Source organism: Hemicordylus capensis, chromosome 6, assembly GCF_027244095.1.
Source record: "Hemicordylus capensis ecotype Gifberg chromosome 6, rHemCap1.1.pri, whole genome shotgun sequence".
Lineage (NCBI taxonomy): Eukaryota > Metazoa > Chordata > Lepidosauria > Squamata > Cordylidae > Hemicordylus > Hemicordylus capensis.
This window is the reverse complement of record NC_069662.1, coordinates 167,659,888-167,683,951: the sequence shown is the minus strand read 5'-3', so window position 1 is coordinate 167,683,951 and position 24,064 is coordinate 167,659,888. Positions and strand designations below refer to the sequence as shown.

The following is a 24,064-nucleotide window of genomic DNA, read 5'->3' as shown; positions in this document are numbered from 1 at the left end:
TGTGCGTGTGCGCGCGCGCTTCAAAAGCGGCTACAACAAGCAAGAAGCCAAGTTAATAAGCTGGACTTGCCAGCCTCAGGCCTCTTTATGACTTCTCTCCTTAAAAGCTGCCTGTGAAGGAATAACATGTCATTCTAGGAATCCATGTTCATATATTTTGAAGCAAGTTTCTGTTTCTTAGGAGATCTTAGGAACTTGTGGGCAGTATCTCAAGCTCAAAAACCTCAGCTCATCCTGCTCTTGCAGGACAGCTGTCTGTTTTCAGTACTGACATTGGTTATTTAATTCCAGTGTATATGCCCTTCTCTCTTTCTTTGCCTGCTACCATGCCACTCGTTAGCACATTGAATAAATAATAAAATCTGAAGCTGAGCTTTTGATGTTGGATAATATATGCAAAGAACATACAGGAAATCACATCTAGAAATGGGTTTCTGTGGCATAAAATTTAGACTACTTCAGTGCACAGCTGTGACTTTATCTGAAAAAGATGAAAGTGTTCAGTTGAGTGCGTTTGGCATGTAAACAATATCACCTTAGAGGAGTCAAGGTAATTCTAGATGTAAAGCTGTCATCAAGGTCTTGCGTGTTACATATTTGCTTGTGTTACGTATTTTACCTTGGGTTCCTCTGCATCCCTCAAAATATACCTGGTATTATATACATTGCAATTCCCCATTTGTCACTTAATTTTCTTTTTCTTTGGCAGTTTTTCCTGATTGGCTTCAGAAATTTCAGGCTACTTCTCCAACAGCTTAAGCCAGGGATTCACCACCTTGGGAGACATTGTTGGACTACAGCTCATATTCTCCTCAGCCACAAAGGCCAAGTAGTTGTAGTCCAGTATCTGGGGAGCCAAGGTTGAGAACCCCTGACTTAAGGGGCACTCCGGAGGAAACTGCAAGCTTATGTGCTCCCTACTCTTCTCTCTGCCCACCCCACTTTCCTGCATGGCTTCCTTCTTTGTTTAGCATTGACCATTGTTTGCTCTGGCATCTGAATTAAGAAGTTACAATTAGCTTTTGCTCTCCAATCTAGAATTAGAAACTATAATTTGAAGTGGGTTCTTGATTCTGATTTGGCAAGCAAGCGCTAACAATAGTTTACCAATTCAGGCATCACAGGTAACTATAGCTAGTACTTCCAGTCTAGCAAGGGAGCAAAGGGGACTCTGCAAGTGAGGAAGGTTGGGTATACTTGGAGCATTTTCTGAATAGAGCCCCAAGTGTTGGCAGGGTGCAAATTCATTGCAAATACTTACCTTTTGCAAGGGGAGTCAAACCCTGTAACATAACTCCAGGGTTCCCAACCGTGGGTCCCCAGATGTGTTTGGACTATAACTCCCATTATCGTCAGTCTTGTGGGTGGGGATGTAGAGCATGATGGGGGTTGTAGTCGAACATCTTGTGACCCAAGATTGAGAACCCTTGACATAACCAAACTGGTCATTCTGAAAAGATAAGTTGCCATTTTTTGTTCTGTGGTCAGATTATGAAGACCCTGGAGCTTTTGCCTATTCCCAATAAAAACATGTTGGAGGAGAGCAAAGTACTTCCGATTATCCAGCGCTGGGCCCAGACCAAGTCTGTGATTCCACAGCTAAGCGAAGGGGATGGCTATTCCAGCGAGAACACCTCACGGGCTCATACGCCACTGAACACACCTGATCCTTCCACTAAGCTGAGCACGGAGGGTGACACAGACACCCCGAAGAAGCTTGCTTTTCGAAGGCTCAAGATCATAAGTGAGAACAGCATGGACAGCGCCATCTCTGACACTACCAGCGAGATTGAGCTGAAGGAGGGCAAAGAAGACCTTGAGCAGCCGGAGGATACTGCAACAGAGGCTGTGGAGGAGCTGCTGCTGCTGCAAGAGCCCACCAAGGATGTGGTGGTTGAGGTCTCGGCAGACACCAGCAAACCCCAGGCTGCTGAGCAGGAGACTGAGCCTGAGGCAGAGGCTAAGGACAGCAGCATCGCAAAGCTGGAGGAGCCAGTTGCTGCAGAAACGCCCTCTCAGGATGAAGAGGAGTGTGTGTCGGATGTAGAGAGTGAGAGGAGTCAAGAGCAGACTGATAAAATAGTGGATGTGAGCGATTTGGCTACCAAACTTCTGGATTGCTGGAAAGACCTAAAAGTAAGTTGGTTTCCCTGCAGCAATTGCTTTTATCATTCCAAATAAGAGGCAATGGAGGGGTCTTGCAGTTTACATGTTTTGGTATGCAAGGTTTATATATTCCAAATGAGTGCAGATTCAAACTTTCATTTAGGAATAAAAAGTTCCTAGCTTCAGAATTGGGCAAGCTGTAAATCTAAACAATTCAAAATGGTTGCAGATAAAATTTTATAAAGATAACCAGGTTCTCTTCTTCTTCCCTTCCTCCTCTTGCCATTACCTCCTCCTTTGTCACATGAAGAGCAGAATGTGAACCTTGCGGGGAAGAGAACAAATCCTGCAGGTGTAAAGGCAATACAATTTGCATGCTCTATTCAAGCTGAATTTAGGGGCCCTGCCTAATAGACTTGCATTGGGAGGGTGTGGTGGATTTTGTGAAGGCACACAATCTTCATGACTCCTCCCCCCCCCAAAAAAAGTCATTTCAGAAGGAATTGACTTAACCAAAAGCTTTCTCAGAAGTGCTTTGTGTTTTTATTTTTGAAATAAGCTTATCTGCACTTTGTTGCCAAGTCATTTGGCTAGGCATTGGCAAAAGAAAGCACTTGTAACTTTGCAAGGCAAGTATATTTAATCAAATAATACTGGTCAGCTGGATGACTTCTGGATGTGCCCTTAGAAGCCTCTTGCAGACCAAACAGCAAACAGCTAGGCATGAATGAAGTAATTGACAGTTTTTTCTGCCAAAATGTTAAGTCAAGATAATGTGTCGCAGGAATTTCAGTCCATTTGGTATAAAACCTGAGCTATCGCCTGTCTGAAAAACACAGGCTGTCTGCTGTGAACTTGGAATGCTGCTGTTCTGTTTGCTTTTTAAAGCATACTCAGTCTGGAAACAGTTGTACTCTTGAACCTGTGTGTGATGTCTTCCTGTCTTGCTTAGTAGCCTAGTTGTGGGAGGAAGGGGGCCATTACCCAGAAGGAGTGGCCGGAGATGCTGAGCCCTGCCCGTGCCCTTACGTTACACATGTGGAAAGACTGAAGGCACCTGTCACCTCTCCTCCTCCTCCACAACATCAGTTTCAGTGTCAAACTGAAACGGATCACCCTAATTAGCTGTAAACCGATAAGAAATGAGAAAGTAGGAGCAGAGCTGCAGTTTTTCAAACCTGCTTCTCTCTTCCTCCTCAGTAGATCATCTCAATTGCCAGTTCATGCTTCCAACCTAGGACTGAGGCAGACAATAATAACTCTGAAGCCCAGAAGTTCTACAGAATACGGAGGTGGTCTAGGCCAGTATTCTGTCCCTAACCTTGTTTGAGGTTTTTTAAACCAAAAACTATTACTAAACGGTAGTACGCATGCCACGTAGGGCTGATGTACTTCTGATATCAGGTGTAATTCCTTTTCTCTGTCTCTAAAGCTTTGTTCAGATAGTCATTTTCAAAGTGAGGTAGATACAGAAATGAAATGCTGTTGCCTCTCTGTGGATCCCTGTCCCCAGCTCTCTAACCTGCTTGAGGGGGGGGGGGGTGCGTGCGTGCGTGCATGCACACACGCACGCCCGTGTGGAAAAGTTAAGAGAAAGGTCTCTCCTAAGAAATGGAGAGAGCTTTTTTAGACTAATGCTTTTGGTTCTCAAAATAATTTGCCTTGTATCTGTAGAATGGGTGTGAGGTGAAAATATTGATCCCATCTGTGTAATGAAATGAAAGTGAATCATGATAAAATGATGCCATGGGCTGCCAGATCTCTGTGTAAAATTAGGGTTGTGTATCTTGTTCCCTTCCTGTCAACAGTATGAGCAGTGTATATTACACCTTGAGTGAGCAACTGACTTAGGCCTTGCTTTTCTACCTGGTATGAGTGGGGAGCAGGCCATGAACTCACGTGAGCCCTGTCCCTGCGTAGAATGTTCTGTGTGGACTAGTCAATACTGATTCAACTATACCTGAAACCTGCCTGAACCTTCTATCCATTATCTGATTGAAATGGAATATGGATGTGCTGGTTCAGAACACAGATTAATCCAGTGTTTTGCTGGGTCAGTGGTATTTTCTGCCCAGGGAGAGCATATGTGATGGCTGGGAGCAGGCTCCCTTTTCATATCAGATAGAAAAATGTTTGCACAAACAGGGCCTCAGCTGGTCAAGGTTCAGAGATATGTGCTTCAGTTCCATTTATATGTGATTTTAATCCCAATGCCTGCTTAATACCACAGTGCTCGAGGCTGGGGGTGGGGGACCAAATTGGTTATAACAGAAAATAAAAGATCAGTTAAGCTGTGCCGCAACTAGATCTCAGTATTAGGATTCATGAAATTTAATTTTGGTGTGAGGTTAGCGTGAAAGAACAATTTTGCTAAGCTGCCTATTTTTCTCCTGTCTCAAGAGCAACTTGCTCAGATCTGTGGTCAACTGTGGAATCATTATCCATCAAGAGTCACTGTTTGAGATTTAAAGTTCCTTTCTATACCCTGTTATATCACACACTATATAATCTTCAGAAGGCCAATATACTATGTTAAAGTTCTGATTTTGAAAATATGGATCTAATTGGCAGAGTTGCTGTTCTGGGTACTCTGCAGTGGCATTCATATATTTGAAATCGAGCTCCCTCCTTCCATGAATCCAAAAGTGGGGGGTGGGAAGGCACGCCGTTTTAAATTCCTGTGTTTGGAGCAACTGTAATGACTCTTTGAATATGCTCCGGTCCCGTACCTTATCATGGTGCTAAGAGTTAGCTGCTTCTGTCTCACATTCACTGTGTTGTGTTTCGGACTTGGCCTTTACAGCTAAATGTTTTTAAAACCCTGAAAAGAATTTAACCTGCACAGAGAGACTTTCCACCAGGTTAAAAAGAATAGTTGGGTCATGTCGTCTCTGCCCATCAATGTTGTTCCATGACCAAAACTGGAAGAGAGAGAAGTTAACGTATGTTTTTTACACTCTTTCAGTCTCCTCTTATGAGTCTGGAGTGCTGGTCATCTGTGTAGTGCTTTTGAATCATCGGGCGGGAGGGTGTGAAAAGCTTGTAACGTAAAGCTATGTCCTTCCCAACCTCTTAATGCTGACCCCCTTGTAGTAATTTCAACCATTTCCATCCAGCTTCTCAGGGCAGCAAGGAGCTTGTTAACATCATCCCCAGCTGACCATGCGTCTCCTTTTCTCAACTCCATTTTCAACTCCGTCCTGAAGAAAGGAGAGAACATAGCGTGCGTACTGTGAAGAAAACAGGAAGATGGTTGGGAAGCTGGATGATGCATGAGAAATATAATAGGTGGAAAAAGAGAGGACAGAGGTGGCTAACTCATTGATGCCGACGTATTTTTGGTGTGTCCATTGCCGGCAATGGACGTCGCTCTGGGAGAATCCCCCTATTCCTGGCGGGAAAGGATCGAGTGAGCTATTCCTTTTTTTATATCTATATACTTCTTTACACAAAAGAAAGCTGCCGTGACTCAGACTTTCAAGCCTTTATGGTTGGAAGTCATGAATCCAGGATGAATATCAACAAGGTAGCACACAATCCACTGGAACACACTCACTCACTCACACAACACTCGACACAAATCCAGAAGGGTAAGTTTTCAGCATGGGTTTCTGCAGACATTTCCTAATGAATGAGGAAGTGATGCATGTGTCTCCTTGTGCTGAAAACGTACTCCAAACTAGAAGGGTCATTCAACAGGGAATGGCTAAAACCAACATAACATTCATTTTGCTCACCATGGATTTGGAATGCAGCCAACATGCATTAAGATGTAAGAAAAACAGGTAAGTGTCCCAAGAAGGACTGATGAAACTCAAACCATAAGACATCACCAAGGTATGATGGCTAATGATTCCATTGTTGGCTTCCTAAAGTGTGTGAAGTATTCACCTCTTGAGCTAGAATACATCACTTCAGCATATCATGAAATAGATGCTTCCAATCCAGTATACAGACTCCAAAGACCAGTTTCATCGATAGATAGCGTGGCGGTGATTAGATGGTTAGCTGGCTGTAGCTTTTTTATTTTCTGGTGGAACTTTGAGTATTTCATTGTGACCAGGATTGGGCACATCCCCAAGTTCAGTCAGTGTAGTATTTCCTTGCGACTGGCTTCATGCTGTGTGTATATTAAGAAGATCTATTTCCTCCCACTCAGTTGTCCTAGGAGGTGAGTGGCAGTGCATTAGGAAGTGGTTAAGACCACACCTTAGCAATTATGGTCTCTTCAGGAGGTGTCATTCGCTTTGGAGGGTCTAGTAGAGTAGCTTACTTTGAGTTAGATGGCATTCTAATCCTCTTGTACTTCTACTTGGATTTAGGCGTGTGCTTCGGTTGTTTCAGATCTGTTCCCAGCCTGGTGATAGCTTGGGAGTAGTAAGTCTCTAAAGGAGACTTTGTGAAGTATAATGGCCACTTCTGCTCTTCCCTCTTGGTCCCTTTACTCTGCAGACTCCACCCATTGTATTCCCTTTGAGTTGGTCTCTTCTCCAGTTAGTTGCCTGAAGTTGATTAATACAATAGCAGTTCTTTGCCTTCTGGCTCTTAACTGCTATTCCTTCTGCATGGGACACTGATTATCCCAGGCTATGTTCTCTTGCTACAGTGTGCTGTCTCTAAAGATGTATCAAACATATGGCAAGGTTCTGGTTAGTTGATAGATTTGGTGGAAAAATCTGGACCTGTCGCCTACAGTTGGCTATGTTGCTACATTTTGGTGCAGGTCACTTGAATATGTGTGGCATAAAAGAGGCCATAGGGTGGGCCCCATTTTGTTTCATTATTTTGTATCATTAACAAAATAAACTTGGAAATATAGGTTCCCTACTTGACTGCCACCTTGCAGCATGGGACCTGATCTCGGACTGATTTGGGGCCAATCCTGGGATGTGCAAGATTTAACATTAGTGGCTTTAGTTTAAAACCGGGGATATATTTGACAGAGTTTTGTGAATTGGTTCATGGAGCTTGAAATGTTCGTGGCTTTCAGCTTTTGGTAGAACTTGAGAAGTGCTGATACTTCTTAAAGCCACTAATATTTTATTGTTGTTGTTAAGAGGGAGGTTCAGTGTTGGGTCTCAGTATTTCAATCTTTTAACATCTTCAGTGCCAAAGAGAGAGAGTTTGGTTAACAAAATGGGTCAGTTCTATTGCTGTAACAAGGCATTCTGTTTGTGTTGGTTTCTTTGCTTATTAGTGGGGCAAACTTCTATAATTTTTCCCCCAAAATACAGTTTGTATGACAATGTGATTTCATACATCTTAGCCACTTTGTGGTAGGGATTCTCTTGATCCCATTTCTAAATCTTCAAATTATATCTTAAGAAAAGCAACTGTAAGGTACAGGGAAGGTTAGTTTCTTGAGGAGCCTTCGCAAGACCAAGCTGGGACACCCCACACACACACACACACACACACACACACTCACTCAGGTTAGGAAAAGGCAACTTGTTCCTTCTCACCTATTTGTGTGTGTGGGATAAGCACATTCTTCTCTCTAGAACTGAGCCATGATCTTTTGAATTCCTCTTTAAAGAAAGGTCTATAAGCTTGTGCATCTCTCTTCATAGTAACATTCCACATTGTGCCAAAGGTGGTAACCTTCTGGGACAGTCATAGTGTAAATGAATTGAGTAGAGTGGCGTGTGAGGACTATGAAGAGATGAAAAAGGAAGTAGAATGAAGTGGGGAGGAGGACTGCACGATGCAAAACTTTGTTTTGTGCTGTTGGCAAACAGAAAGTACCCAACTCCCAGAGCTGCTATACTTAGTGAAAGGCACTCAAAGAGACTGCTGAGCATCTTGACATGTAAAGGAAGCGAAAAATAGGGAAAGAAAGAGGTGGTATGGCCCTCCTATCGCTTGCTTAACCTGCCTTGTGCTACAGTTATGAGCCAATGGAGGATGTGTAATTCTTTCTTTTTTCTGGATAGTGGCCATGAACAATTGGGAGACGCTCTTCCATTGACTGAAGAGCAACTTTTTTTCCATTGTGCCCCAACTTTCCTTTGGATTTGTTCAGCATTTTGATTCACACAGTCAGGTTTTTCAGACTTAATAAAGCTTCTTAAGTGGCCTTCAAGTCTACTTCAGGAAAATATTTTTATTTGGCCTTTCAGCAAAATAAGAAATTTATTAACTAGGGGTGTCTTTTGTGTCAGTACTTTACAAAGCAAAGTATTCTCTGATGTAACCTGGACACAGATAGGTATATTGGAATCTTGTTTTTCCTTTTGTCATAAAGCTGAAGTAGGTGCGCCAGTTTAAACAATGAAGTTGATGTTTAAAGCCAAATGTTTGGCATTTCCCTCAATTTTCTCTTGTTGTGTTAAATGTACTGTAGTTGCTTCTGTTTCCAAAAATAAAACCAGTCTACCATTTGCCTGCATCCCAACTGGCTTGTAGTTATCCTTTATATAAAAAGGAAGAGTGCTGTGTTTGAAGTGGAGCCAGAGAAATGTAGGTTTAGTTTCAGTAGTTGACATCGTCTGTCACATCCAGGGAGTTGAGCCATTTAAAATGTGGGTTCCGTTTGGTTCATCAGTATTTAACTCGCTGGTTCAATTCCAGTTTAGACTTCCATTTTAAAAAGTTGTCTATTAAAATGTCAGGTAGTTTGAACTAGTCTTAAAATGACTTCGAAAGATTTCATACAGAGCAATATATAATTATTATTTTTGCTTGTGATGTTGCCCTACTCAGTGACCTACATCCAAACTTTGAGTTGCATGGTTAACAGTTCTTTGTGCACCCAGAGGGGCGGGGTGATTTTCTGGCAATTTCTCCCTCCCACCCCACCACCACTGCAGCTGTCTGTGCCTCTCAAGAATATGTCTGAGGATTGCAGGACCTTTAGGGACATATTTTGGGGAGTTGCAGAGGGAAGGGAGAATTGCAGAAAATTGCCCATTTCGTGCATGTGGGGAAGTGTTCCCTGTACACAGCTTGTTCTTGGTCGTAGGCCAACTATTACAACTTAATTTGAGAAATACTTCTTTTAAAAACTGTTCAGATTCGGATAGGTTTTTATAAATAAAATATGCATGACAGGATAAAAATCAGGAAAATACAACATTAGCCTTGTGACTGAAAGCTGAGTGCCTGATTATTGAACCACTTCTTTTGAACTGGTAACCACATTTTGCATTTAGGGGGTTGGTTCATATTCAATGCAGCCAAGAGTTTTTAGGTTCAAGTGCAGTTCCAGTTCATTGAAAGGATATTTAGATTCAGGTTTGGGTAGACTCTGTGGCCACATCCCAGACACTCAGGCCAGGTAACAATGTTGAATTAGCATGTTCTACATAATACTATACACAGTAGTATTTTAAGTTTAATAGCTAAAACTTTACAAACTCATACCATAGATGCTTAGGACCAGTTCCCACAAGACATGAGAACTCCTCACCTCCCCCCAGTTAGGTGCTTGCATTGAGGGTGGGGCAGGATCATTAATATGACTGCCAGCAGTTCTGCTACTAGCAGCAAGTTTTCCAGACTCTTGGAGAGACACTGTCAACAAGCATGCAGAATAGCAGATTGCCAGATAAGGCACATAAATGGTTCTTAAAGGGAGATTAAATATACAGGTCCAAGCAAATGCTAAAAGTTTGATAGTTAGAATGGGTGATATTAATTGATGCAGGTGCATATCTGAAATCAGGTAGATCTGTGATAGTCAATGAGGTGCAGCAATACAATCTATAGAAAAGATGGGGCAGCCCATATTGAAAGTGGTATTCCTTATTGCATCAAAAATGGTGCGGAGTGCAGTCAGTGAGAAAAGATTTTTAAAAACTTATCCATGGAATTGCCATGGGTAGAAATTCCGAACAAAAATGCAGTGTAGAGGAAGGAAAACACAATCTTTTCTCCTTGACCCAAAGCAACCAAAATGATCAGGGGCTGAAGCACCTTTCTAGTTTAAGTGACTAATGGAGAACATGCAGATGTTTCTCAAGTGATGCATAGTGTGGGGAAAGTAAAAAGAGAGAGGATTTTTCCCCACTCTCATTATACCTGAACTCTGAATCAGCCAATGAAACTGGTTGACAGTAGATTCAGGATAGACAGGAAAGTAGATCTTCACACAGTGTGTGGTTTATGAAATTGCCATCCATAAGAATGTGATGACTACTGGCTTGATCGTGTTAAGAGGATTAGACAAATTCATGGAGGATTGGGTTGTCAGTGGCTGCTAATCATAATGGCTATAAGAACAGTCCTGCTATAACAGGCCTAAGTCCTATCTAGTCCAGCATCCTGTTTCACACAGTGGCCCACCAGACTCCTCTGAGAAGCCCACAAGCAAGAGGTGAGGGTATGCCCTCTCTTCTACTGTTGCTCCCCTGCAACTGGCATTCAGAGGCATCTTGCCTCTGAGGCTGAAGGTGGCCTATAGCCAATTTGGGTTGTTTAACATCTTCATGAAACCACAGGGAGAGATCATCGGGATTTGGTGCAGTGTGTTATCAATATACTGATGACACCCAAATCTTGTTCTCCATGTCAACATCATCAGGAGAAGGCATAACCACCCTAAATGCCTGCCTGGAAGCGGTGATGGGCTGGATGAGGGATAACAAACTGAGGCTTAATCCAGATAAGACACAGGTAATTATTGTGCGAGGTCGGAACTCAGGAGATTATTTTGATCTGCCATTTCTGGATGGGGTCACACTTCCCCAGAAGGAACAGGTATACAGTCTGGGGGTGCTTTTGGATCCCAACCTCTCTCTGTTACTCAATTTGAGGTGGCGGCCAGAGGTGCCTTCTATCAGGCTCGTCTGATATGCAAGCTTTGTCAATTTCTTGAGATAAATGACCTCAAAAGAGTGGTACATATGCTGGTAACCTCCAGGCTGCTTGACTACTACAATGCGCTCTATGTGGGTCTGCCTTTGTATGCATTCTGGAAACCACAGTTGGTACAGAATGCGGCAGCCAAGCTGGTCTCTGGGTCATCTCAGAGAGACCATATTACCCCTGTATTGAAAGAGCTATACTGGCTGCCTGTAAGTTTCCAGGCAAAATACACGATCTTGGCTATAACCCCAAAAGCCCTAAACAGCTTATGACCTGTGTATTTAAGAGAACGTTGTCTTCACCATGATTCCCACCGCCCATTAAGATCATCTGGAGAGGTTTGTCTACGGTTGCCACTAGCTTGTCTGGTGGCTACTCAGGGACAGGTCTTCTCCATTGCTGCCTCAAGGCTTTGGAACGCGCTCCCTGTTGAAACAAGAGCTTCCCCATCTCTGACAGCTTTTGAAAAGTCAATCAAGACGCATCTGTTCACCCAGGCTTTTAATTAGATTTACAGTGTTAAAACCTTTAACTTGTGTTAAATTGTTTTAATGTTTAAATTTTGTTGTTATTGGTTTTTTAATTGTAAACCACCCAGAGACATAATTTCTGGGCAGTATTTAATATTTTTATATATATATATATATATATATATATATATATATATATATATATATATATATATATAACCATAAGATACAAAGCAGCAGCAAGCTATGTGTTGGGGATGGAGGAATCAATCAATCAATCTGTTACAGTCGATGACCAGAAACAGAAGGCGGGGCGGAGGGAGTAGCATACTCTAACAGATCAAAGACCCAACCAAATATTCTATAACCCGCAGATTAATATCTGTAACTATAAATTACAACCAGCTAGAATACATCTGTCCTGATCTTACAGGCCGCTGTGCAAATTTAGCCACCTTCACATTGGGGTGGAGGGGAGACTTCCAACATTACTCTGGGTGTCAAACTCCTTGTTTGAGCAGAAGTGGCTATTTGGACCTTGGCCAGTGATAGTAGCTCTATAAGATTCAACACACACAGGAGTGAAAAATTTGTGCAAGCCCCAGTATCCCATGTTCAGATAAAATGAGAAACTGGTTTGTTACGAACCCCACAGCAGGAGCTTCTAATCGCACACAAAAGAAGAGAGAAAGGGAGTCTGATTCTGAGGCTGACTATGGTTCCTGCATGTAATAACAAACCATAGTGTTGAGAATCAGGCCAGTGATGTAAACAGATTTGTAATTGACTTGGAAATCTTGTGGGATAGTGACATCCGGAGTGGACAGCAGCGTCCTAAACAGGTATCTCCAAAATTGGGTGAGAGGACAACAGAATGGCAGGTGATACCGCAAAATAATAGCAGAAATAGGTTTCAGCAGAAACACATACAACATGATGCTCGCTGAGGGTAAGAAAAGTCCTATCTTTGTATGTACACTGAAAAGATGCTTTTGCTGGGAAAGCTGCCAAATGAATTATTAGGAATGAAATATGGTAATATGTATAATTATACCATCATATAAATCTCTCAAAGCCACATGTAGAATATGGATTGCAGTTTTTGTCCACCTTGTTTCAAAAGGGCTTACAATTAAAGGGGGGAAAGGGTTGGCTCAAATTCCAGAGGGAAAGTAACTGGCCCTATCCACCCTCAGCACAGGACCTCCCGTGACTGTTGCTGGTGTCTATCTTATGTTTCTTTTTAGATTTTGAGCCCTTTGGACACAGGGATCCATCTTATTTATTTATTATTTCTCTGTGTAAACTGCCCTGAGCCATTTTTGGAAGGGCGGTATAGAAATCAAATTAATAATAATAATAAATAAAAGGAGACACAATTTAAAAATATGTAATGTTGAGACATTGAGACCCACGTTGAGAATTTGTTGTTTGAAAAGTGGTATATAAATATGCTTAATGTTGTAAATGGCGCATTAAGAATGAATAGAAATGTGTTGATTGATAGCAGATTAGGATGAACAAAAGGAGCTATACAACATATAATTGGGGGCGGGGGTGGCCTGAAGGAGGGTGGTGGTGGCCACTAAGTTAGATGTCTTCAAAGATTCTTGGGCAAATAGTTGGGAGAAAGAACTGAACTATGGCTATTATTAGCCATTCGACTATATAATAACTAAGAATAGAACCTCCACATTCAGGGATCTTGTATCCCTGCCCTGCAGGCAAATGTCCATCTTGTTATATAAACTTCTTGCGGCATCTGCCTGGCTGCAATTTGGAAAAGAAATGTAGACTCAACAGAATTTCTTTAACTGGCTTTGACCAGCCCCTTTCCAGCTAAGGTTTTCCAGAAGGAGGAATGATAACTGGTGCCAGGACCAAGCTTTGAGCAGCTTGGCAAGCCCCCTCCTACATGCCCGGGGCTAAAGCAACTGTTGTTTCCGGCGGAACTTTTGTTGGGGAGAGGGTGGCAATAGGTGCACATTCTACTTCTGTTTATCCCATCTCCCTCTCCTTCCTCTGTTGTCCCCACTATGTTCAGTTCATAAGTTGTAAGTAGTGTTCCCTCTAACAGGATTCCTAGATGTTATTGACTACAACTCCTAGAATCCCCAGCTGCAATGGCTTTTGCTTGGGGATTATGGTAGTTGTAGTCAACAACATCTGAGAATCCCTGTTAGAGGGAACACTGGTTGTCAGTATAGAGGCACTGATGTCTCCTCTTGTTTTTTGTAAGGTACTATGAACATTCATGATATAGCCTGAAGTGAATGGCCCCCGAACTGAAATGATAAACAAGCCCTTTGTTCTGAGTAGCCTTGCAGGCCGCAGGCAGTGTCACAACAGAATTAGATCTTCCATCACCATCTCTTCACCACAAAAAGATTGTTACAGCGCATTTGCTGGTAATCTATTAAAAAGTAAGCGCAGGGCATATTGCACATCTCAAGATTCACTCTCAACAGCTTGCACTTAATACTCTGCAAGAAAGAGTAAATTTGGCCTCTGTGGGGGTTTTTGTGGTGTGTGACTTCCTTTGCATGGATGCTAATTTGACTACCAAAGTGTTTGACAGAGAATGACTTTAGTAAATCCCAAGGTCAAATTCAGAACATTGTTTTTACTCCAAGCAATGTCCACAGTTTTTTAATGTCACCTACCCCTTTTCCCCCCAAAGTTGTTTGATTTTAATTTTCTCTGGCCTTTAATGCCTTCAGAACTAGAATTAAATATACAAAATGTTTAAAATATTGAAGATACATTCTGTTAGCACACTATTTGCATAATGAAACAAATATCCTTCCCTAAAAACAGACAATTTCAAATGGCCTTAAAGCAATTGTTGTTACCACTACTACTACCACCAATATTTATATACCAATTTTCAACAAAAGTTCTCAAAGTGGTTTACATAGAAATCTAAATGATATATAAGATGTTACCCTGTATCAGAGGACTCACGATCTGTGTTTGTGTGTGGATATATAGATAAAAGGAAGGCAGCAGCCACTGAGAGAATGGTGTGCTGAGGTTCAATAGGGGCAGGTCTTAGATTTCTCTTTGGCCTTTTTCTCAGAGGCTCAGTATAGACAACTACATTTATTTTTCCTTTTTCTTTCAGAGCTCAGACCACTGAACTAAAACCCAATGGTCATTTTAATTTTTAAATCCAAGCTCTTCTTTCCTTTCTCCCCTGCCCACCCCCCTCCAGCTTGAGCTGCCCCATAACATGTGATTACTGGTCACAAAGAACTTACGTGGGCAGTGTGTTCCTGCTCTCTGTCCATCTCTTGAACATTTATGTAGAAGTATGGAAATTGGTACTTTCCAAAGACCACGCCCAATGCTAGTATCTGCCCTGTGGACAAGTGGTGTGGGTGGGGTTGCTGCCTGTGAACAAAAAATGAGCATGGCACCATTTCCTAGCAGAACTGTGGACTGGATTTTTGTTGAAGCCAAAAATTCCATTCTGATTGTGTGCTAAATCGTGATTTGGTGGGTTGTGAATGAGACAGGAGCTTGTGGGTTCCTTCCTCTCTCACACACAGGGCTTAATTCATGACTGCCTGTTCTCATCAAACCATGGTTTGCTGTTATATTTCAACTGGCAAACCGTAGTTTAAACTGTCATTCCAAACAAGGATTGAACTGTGATTTGGAAGGGTTGCTTAACAGTTTGGACAGAATACCAAACCATGGTTTGATTAAAACAGGAAGTTATTAATTAAGACCCAGTTGTGAGGGCAGGAGTGTGAAATGGGGGATGTCCTTGAGCCTATGGCCTGTTCACTATTTTCCAAACAATGGTTTAGTGGCTTATCTGAGTGCAGCTGAAGTCTTTACATCTCTCCTGGAAAGTGTTTTCACCTTGTCAGGTTGGCAAGTGAAAAGAATCCTGCCATTGAGGTGCACCTACCAAGGATCTTCATGTGTCCCAGGCTTGTGAACTTGTTGGCATGAATCAGCCGCTGAACCTGACTTTTAATTCTTGTGGCTTGTCCTTGTAGGAGGTGTACAGGATCCCAAAGAAGAGCCAAGCAGAAAAGGAGACCAGTGGTATGTATTCAAGGACACCTTTTTTCTTCCTCTCTGTTGGTTGAGAGGAAGGGGAAGTACAGTCAGTGACTATGCAAACCTAGAGCTGGTTGAAAGCCTCATCAAAGCATTATAGTAGCAGTTTTTGAACAGCACTTCCTTAAGAATGTGCTGACACACACTGGTATGGCTTGTAAGAATGTTCGAAGCAGCAGTGGCAGCGAAAACTTGAACCCATTTCCTTTTTCTTACTTGGTTGCTCCCTCCTTGTGGGTCCTCCAAGATGGCCTGGCCATTGCAGACTTCAGTGAGATTTGTGAGGTGGACAAGACATGGGTTTTATGAAAATGGCCTCTGCAACACTCTCCACATGAAGAGCCGTTCTTTCTCTGACTCTGCTCCTCAACAGAAGGAGAAAAGCTGATGGAGATGCTCAATTATGGCATCTCTTTTCTGTGTCCCTTGGAAGGTCTTCCTGTCATGGATATTGAGATAAAGTCACCCCTTCTTTCCAGTGATCTTCACTGTGTTTCATGCAGGGGCCACTTTGGCAAAAAAACCCAACACCCTTCAGTGTGAAAGGTGTTTCCTCCTGTGCTGACCTCTGCACAGTACTTCGCTTTTCTCAGTGCTGAGAGGGCTAAGAAAGATGGAGCCATCACTTAGGAGCAAAGCACTGGGAAGGGCTGCACTTCCCGGCATGCCTTCCAAGACAGTGCCAGAGCTCAAGATGGCTCTATTTCTCTTAAAGCTCATCACTGCCTGGTGAGTATAGGAACATAGGAAGCTGCCATATACTGAGTCATACTGTTGGTCTGTCTAGCTCAGTATTGTCTGCACAGACTGGCAGCGGCTTCTCCAAGGTTACATGTTGCCAGCAGGACTGCAGAGTGTTCAGCTTTGGCCAAAGTTTTACGTAGGCCCAGTAAACCATTAGGGAGCTGCACTTAGGATTGATGGGGGCTACCACTGGGCCCTAGGCCTTACAGGGAAGATCAGTCATTTGATTCAGTTCTGGCCTAGGAAAATAGAACCACCTTATCTGCATCTTTTTCATGTTACAGGCAAAGTGTTCATGTTTATCATGTTACAATGTTTTATGTGATGTTCTCAAAATATAGTAATTAGCTTTCTGGTTGTTCCCTGTTCCTCAAGATAGAATAATCAAGAAATGTATATCTACAAGAGACCCTCATTTTTTGCAGGTTCTCTATTCACAGTTTCAGCTATTCGCTGTGAGGCTATATATACCCCGTTTCCATTATCTCAGGGGTGCGAATGCCAAAAACACAATAATTGAAATTGTGCCCAACCCTGATGTTGTTAGGTTCCTCAGTAGGTCCTCAAAGTTTCAATTATCACAGTTTCTGGCATTTGTAGTAGTAGTTGAGAACATATGTTTTTATATGTTTTTAGCTTGATGTTTTTACTGTTTTTTTATTGTATGTTTTAATTTTTGTAAACCGCCTTGGGGTTGTTTTTAACAAAAGGCGATATCGAAATGTTAAATAAATAAATAAATAAATAACCCCTGCAAAAAATGAGGACCTCCTGTACGTGAAAGGGGTTAATTAGATTGAGTTCTTGTAACACTAGATCAAATGACTAGGGTGGCACTGTGAGTGTCCTGGGTAAGGGACTGTCTTTCTCCACTCCTCCATGCTTACAGTGAAACAAATTATTTGCTTTATAGTACAGGAGGTTGTCTTATAAAGTCGAAGACGTGCCAATTTACAGAAAGTTTTCTAAAACTTTACAGAAGATGATTTCAAAATATTTGGGATAGAACCAAAGAGCAAGCAGCATTGCGGAGCTTTAACCCTCGAAGTCATTTGCATGCTTTATAGATTTCTGCATATTTTGCAGTTTGGCCAAGAAGATTGGTCTCAGTTTGTTGCAGTCTGATTTGGTGAAAGCACTGTTAGTTCTGCTAAACATTGAGACTTTGTGAAGTAAGTGGGAGTGGAGAACAAATCTGAGTTTGGGTTATGATAATTGTTTTTTTAAAAACCTTATATAAACGCTAGTACATTATGCACTCTGGGGATGATCCAGCCAAATTTAAGTACTTTGCCAACTATAATAGAGCTCAGTTATAGAGTTAAGTTCATGCTGAAATTAGTAGGGCACAAACGTGCCTAACTTTAGATAGTTCGTACCCCACTGTGATCACTTTTCTGTCTTGACTGGGAGCTCCTTGAGACCCAGATTTGTCTCCTTCCTATCTGGGCAATATTAGGTCCACAACAGACAATGTTGCAGTAGCTAACAACTTTTCCTGGCCTTCTTGACAACAGCCGATCGTGGGAGGGAGACGGCAGGTCGTGACCCAGCTGCTACCCCAAAAAACCTGAGCAGAGAACGAGACCCTGAAAGGCAGAGTCAGAGCAAAGAAAAGAAGAAACGCAGAGACTCCTTGTCACCCCCTTCGGCGTATGAGAGAGGCACCAAGTGGCCAGATGACAGGCAAGTTGTGTGATTCTTGAGTTTTTCAGTTAATGCTCAACTCCATACAATAGAGAAATTGCAGAGCAATCATCTGCAAGAGAGGGTCTGCCAGGACTGGAAATTGTGTGTTCCTTTCCCAAAACTACAATGAATGTCTCGCTTTGGACCCCAACACCAAACCATGGCGGAGGAAGCTTAACTGATGTCTGAATTGCCAAGCCATAGTTTGAGATTGGCTGGCAAACTGGAGACAATGGTTTGAACTGAGTTTGCAGACCATGGTTTATGTCCTTGTTTGGTGTGATGTCTGAATGAATTACAGTTATTGTTCCACCTCCGGAGGTTCCTGCACTGCAGAGATGGGAGGGAATTTGTGAACTCATGAAGCTGAATGCCTGGAAGACAGGCAAGGAAAGCAGGCAGGTGTCTCCCAGCCATGGTTTTCCTGATGTATGTTTAGAAGCTCAAACTATGATTTGAGTTCTAAGCTTTGGTTGCACAAGCCATGGGTTGATGTGATGTCTGAACTTAATTTAGGAACATAGGAAACTGCCATATACTGAGTCAGACCATTGGTCTTTCTAGCTCAGTATTGTCTTCACAGACTGTCAGCGGCTTCTCCAAGGTTGCAGGCAGGAATCTCTCTCCGAGCCCTGTCTTGGAGATGCTGCCAGGGAGGGAACTTGGAACCTTCTGATGCTCTTCCCAGAGTGGCTCCATCCCCTGAGGGGAATCTCTACCAGTGCTCACACTTCTAGTCTCCCATTCATATGCAACCAGGGCAGACCCTGCTTAGCTGTGGGGACAAGTCATGCTTGCTACCACAAGACCAGCTCTCCTCGCATAGTTTGTAACAAACTATGGTTGTAAACAAACATAGTTTGTTTGTATCCCACTCTTCTAAATACCATTTAAAACAAAGACTGAAGGCAAGATGCATAAAAATACAGTTTCACTCAATGGCCTGATGAAACAAAAGCCTTGCAAAAGGACAATGAAGAGGAATCTTTTTTGGCTCATCTGGGAGGAGTTTCCACAATTTGGGGGCTTTGCTGAAAGGACTGAGCCCCTGCCTGCCCCTATCCCAACATTAGGAGCAGGTGGCACAGAAAGCAGGTTGCCCTGATTTGATCCCAGCTGGTAAGCAGGCTTGTATGCAAGATCCTTGGCCATGTCTTATCCAGGGACTAACCAGACGCAGACTTGTTTAGCTCCTGAAAGGTGGACTTATCTGATGTCTTCAGACCATGCCTTGAGACCAGGATATTGGTGGGAGTGGGGGATGTTTGTTGTTTGTTTTAGCTAAGTGGAAGCTTTGGTTTTTAGCTTTTAGAGTTAAGATAATGAGAAGAGTAATAATGCTTTGAACTCTTCGGTATATGATCTCAGTAGTCCTGGCATCCATCCTCAACATTAAGACAGTGTTGCTATCCCCATCTTTTGGTTGTGTGAGGACCAAAACTAGGAATATAGGAAGCTGCCTTCTACTGAGTGAGACCACTGGTCCATCTAGCTCAGGATTGTCTACACAGTCTGGCAGCGGCTTCTCCAAGGTTGCAGGCAGGAATCTCTCAGCCCTATCTTGGAGATGCTGCCAGGGAGGGAACTTGGAACCTTCTGCATGCATAAGAGCATGCAGGTGTTCTTTCCAGAGTGACCCTATCCCCTAAGGGGAATCTTTCAGCACTCACATGTAGTCTCCCATCCCAATGCAAACCAGGGCAGAAACCTCCTAATCAGTTCACAGCCGAGGTGGGACTTGACCTAGAGGCTTCTTGATTCACATGCATAAGGAATGCCTCTCTCTTTACCACCCTTGAGTGTAATAGGGAATAACAGAAGGATTGCAGTAGCACATACAAAACGGTTGAAGAGTGTAGCCCCAGGATTGTGACCCTGTTTGCTTTGTCATCAGATATGACACCCCAGCCACGACCTCCAAGAAGAAAGTCCGGATCAAGGACCGCAACAAGCTGTCCACGGAGGAACGCAGGAAGCTCTTTGAGCAGGAGATGGCCCAGCGCGAGGCCCAGAAGCAGCAGCAGCAGCTGCAGAACCTTGGGATGACGTCCCCCCTCCCCTATGACTCCATGGGTTACAGCACTTCCCACCACCCTTTCTTGGGCTACCCTCCCGGCTACCCCATGCAGTCTTATGTGGATCCCAGCAACCCCAATGCTGGGAAGGTGCTACTCCCCACTCCCAGCATGGACCCCATGTGCTCCCCAGCAGCCTACGAGCAGACTTTGGTGGGACACACCATTGAACCCTCCCTGACCACCCCGCAGCCGGTGCCTGTCGTGCAGCACGTAGTAGCCCCACTAGAGGTGTCGACCCCCCAGTATGTAGCACAGAACGACCCCGTGGTTCACCAGGAGCCCAGTGTCACGGTCCTGCCAGTGCCGGCCCCCAGTCCAATGCAAGGACAGAACTATGGAGTCTGGGATTCTAGCCAGCCGACTGTGGCGGTACAACCACCGTACTCACCCGCCCAGTCGCAGCCAGCCATCTATTATCAAGGACAGGCCTGTCAGGCTGTTTATGGGGTGACGTCGCCGTATTCCCAGAACACACCACCAATTGTACAGGTAATTCACCTTAAAAACTATATTAAGACACAGATACAAAAATGCATATTTAAATTTCACAAACGTCCTTTTATAGGGCATTTTGCCAGTAACCAAGTTCTGTTTGGAAAAGGGGAATGAAGGCAATCTTGTGGCATACACCAGAAGTGAACTCTAAAAACCTTGGTCAATCCAGTGGCCCTGTAGCAACCAAGGAGGATGATACCAAAAAATTTAATTGTAACCAGACTTCAACTAATGGCTGGTCTTCCTCAGTGGAAATAGTTGGATACTTCCATTCTCCTTACAAAGAAAAACATACATTTTTAGGAATTGCCAGAGTCTGTCCAGAATCTCATAACCAGAAGGACTCTTCACTTAGTAACCTGTACACTGCTTCCTATTCCCTGTTTTTGGCTTGTCAAAGCAGATTGTGAGGGCCAGATTGTGGTTGAAAGATGTATGTCTGATCAGTCATAGAACCTAGCTATGAGTATTACTATTCTTTTGGAAGCAAGGATTTTCCGGATGCTCAGATTCACACACTGTACCCTATTTCTTGCTATTTTATTATTTCAAAATGTTTGTTTTTCCCTTTTTTGCTAAAGCATTCTGATGACTTACAACATAGAAATCCAGCTACACATTAAAATCACAAACACAGCAGTACACCCAAAATACAATCAGCAGCAAGAATAAAACCACCAACCTCCAGTATGGTAAACTCAGAGGGTCTTGCTTGGACAGAAGCCCTCTGAAACAAAGCAGTCTTTGCTTGCTCCTGGAAAGCTAGCAGCACAGGGACAGAGCATGCTCTCCCAGCCACCGTGTGAATCTCAGAGGCTTGGCACCCTGCTAGAAAAGGCCCTGTCTAGGGATAGCAGCTTGCATGAAGGCTGGCTCTTTCGAGCAGTACGATCTTGGAATGAGCTGCTTAACGAGACTATGAAATCTCCTTGGAGCACCTGAAGAGAAAGGGTTGGGTGGGCCTTGGTCAAAGGTTCCTTAGGTACAGGATGCCCTGTTGTAGGGCAAGCATTTGGACTAAACCAAGTTGTTTTCAAACTGTGATCCAGGAAATCCTGGTGCTCCTCGGAGGTTTATCTGGGGCTTTACCACCATTATTCAACTTCCTCTCCAGTGGATGGTTGCAGGGGAGTGTTGCAGGCACGTACTTTAGGGTGCACTCTCAGTTCATGGAGCCCAATAATCCGCGGAGCTCCATCTGAGTTCCTCAGCAGATTAGTTGACAAAGTAAGTGTTTGCTTGGAATGACTCGTCTAGATCTGGTGTGGGTGGAAGGTAGATTTGGGAGCTACTCGTCAATCATTGGAGGATTTGCACTAGATTGTCGAACTATGGAATACACTGTTCCCAGGTGTGGTGGTGGCCACCAATCCAGACTGTTTCAAAAGGGGATTAGGCAGATTCATGGAGGATGGGGCTATCAGTGGCTACTAGCCTTGGTAGCTCTATACTTCCATCAGGCTCAGAAGTGGGATGCCTCTAAGCACCAGGTGTTAGGGAGCACCAAGGGAGTGGGTGGTTTTCCCCCATTCCCCCACTTGCACCCTTCCCTAGAGCACCTGGTTGGCTGCTGCGTGAGGCAGGATGCTTTCCTGGATGAGCCTTGGCAGGGCTTTTCTTATGACTCCCAGTGCAAGGCGGCTCCCAGTAGCTTTAACAGGAGCAGAAAAAGACACACACAATTAGGTTGTAACTATAGATCAGGGGCTCTCACTCAAAGGTGTAAGTTGGGGTTTGCATATGCCCCTCGTCCCAGTGTATGGCTCATAGAATGTGGTAGATAATTGTCTTCACCCCCTTGAGCCACAGTTTTACCCCCTGGCAGTGGGCGCTGTTGGTGGGGCCCCAGGGCTTTAGCACAACAACAAGGAGAGCCCTGAACCCTGCCCATCTCTGGTCTAGGCAAGCCCTTGCATCCTTTTGGCCCAATCAGGACCTCTCACATAAGAGCTCCTGTGGCTTTTTCTTCAGAGTTACGCCCAGCCAGGCCTTCAGTATATCCAGGGGAACCAGATCTACACTGCTCATCCCCAAGGTGTCGTGGTGCAGCCCACAACAGCTGTGACAACTATTGTAGCCGCCGGACAGCCCCCGCCTATACAGCAGGTAAGATTTCATGTTGAAGGGTAGTGGCTCTCCTGTAATAGGCTGGAGGAAGCCTTTGGGGAGAAAAACCCTGCTTCTACGAAGGGCAAATAGACAAATGGCAGAGTTGCAAGAGAGTACTGCGGTTCCTTGGGAGGCAGCCTTGGGAGCTCTTTAACTCAAAACTGGATTGTGCTCGTTGAAGCTGCACTCATGCCAATGATGCCTGGATAAAATCATGTCATGTGAAAGTTTCTGCACTGTTGCTGTCTGAACGCCTTCAAAGAACGGTCTAGTTATCCACTTATGGGAGGGACACTTCACTACATTAAATGGTCTTACCAGAAAATTGTTCGTTCATGTAATGCTGGAATGAAAAGTACTACCGCCATGACTTTATGCTCATATTTTTTCCATTTTCGCTCTGTGTGTGTAAAAGAAACACAAATATCTGCAGGGTTTATTACCAAAGCAAAGAAGTAATTCATTGAAATTGGCCTGTGACAACTTACATGTGGGTTGTTTTCCACTTAGGGATAGCGTAACCAGTGAAGTGACCCTGAGTCGACGTCTTTAATTTCAAAAAGAAAGGAAAAAGAGGAAAAATTCTGGAAGTGACATTCTCAGCTAAAATTGCACTTCACAGCAGTGTAGATATTCCTACCCAGAGAGAGGGTTTTACAAATGTTATGAAACATTATTGAACCTTCTGAATCCTGAAGACTGTCTTCCCTAAGTAGTTTGTTCCTCTTGCTGTTTGAAAGATGGCTAGTCTAATGCCAGTCATGTTGCGTTTTTTCTCCCTGTCATGCCACTTTAGTCAGAGCTGGTGGTGACCAACAACCCCCTGGACCTGCCTCCACCATCTCCTCCCAAGCCCAAAACTATTGTCCTCCCTCCCAACTGGAAAACTGCACGAGATCCTGAGGGGAAGATCTACTACTACCATGTGGTCACAAGGTAAAAGGCTTCTTTGTGTATTTTAGCTTATTTGAATGTGTGGTTTGTTTCTGTGTTGGATCGATCTCTCTCACACACTCACACACTTAATTAGCTGACCAGCAACCTCTGACAGCCATTTTTCTGTGTTTAGATATTTCCTTTGGTGGGGTGAGGAGGTATGGGTACACAGAAATGGTGGCTAAATTAAAGACCTGACTCACCTAGCAGTATAACCCTGTCATTTGGGAATATAAGGCACATCTATGCAATGCTATTGAAGGACAATGGGAATATGCAGTTTATGGACCCCTCAAACCCACAGTCATGATTTGCCTGTTCCCAATGTAGAGGCTTTCTTGAACCTTTGTTTGGGTTCATGTAACATTTCTGACCCCCTTGCTGCTTATGACTTACCACAGAAGGCTGAGATCAGGCAAACCCTAGGATCTAGATTGGTACAGATTGAGCTGCAGCTTCTGTGTTCCTTTGTCCAGACCTTAAAGACTACTCCTTGTCTAGTCCGTCCTACTGTGCAGCTAATTCTGCCCTCTGTAGCAATCTCTTAATGTACAACTG

General features: G+C 43.6%; 1 protein-coding gene across 6 annotated transcripts in view; it reads left to right on the top strand.

The window, feature by feature from the left end:
• The window catches only part of SETD2 (SET domain containing 2, histone lysine methyltransferase), an 81,198-nt gene that overhangs the window by 47,002 nt on the left and 10,132 nt on the right, over positions 1-24,064 (top strand). For 4 of the 6 annotated variants that reach the window (XM_053261099.1, XM_053261102.1, XM_053261100.1 and 1 more), the window contains exons 13-18: positions 1,489-2,136; positions 15,392-15,440; positions 17,717-17,885; positions 19,783-20,455; positions 22,433-22,567; positions 23,367-23,506. In XM_053261099.1, coding sequence (XP_053117074.1) covers positions 1,489-2,136; positions 15,392-15,440; positions 17,717-17,885; positions 19,783-20,455; positions 22,433-22,567; positions 23,367-23,506 — 1,814 coding nt within the window. Of the gene's footprint in view, positions 1-1,488; positions 2,137-5,222; positions 8,495-15,391; positions 15,441-17,716; positions 17,886-19,782; positions 20,456-22,432; positions 22,568-23,366; positions 23,507-24,064 lie in introns of those variants that run through there. The other 2 variants (XR_008309717.1, XM_053261103.1) reach the window with 2 other exon arrangements.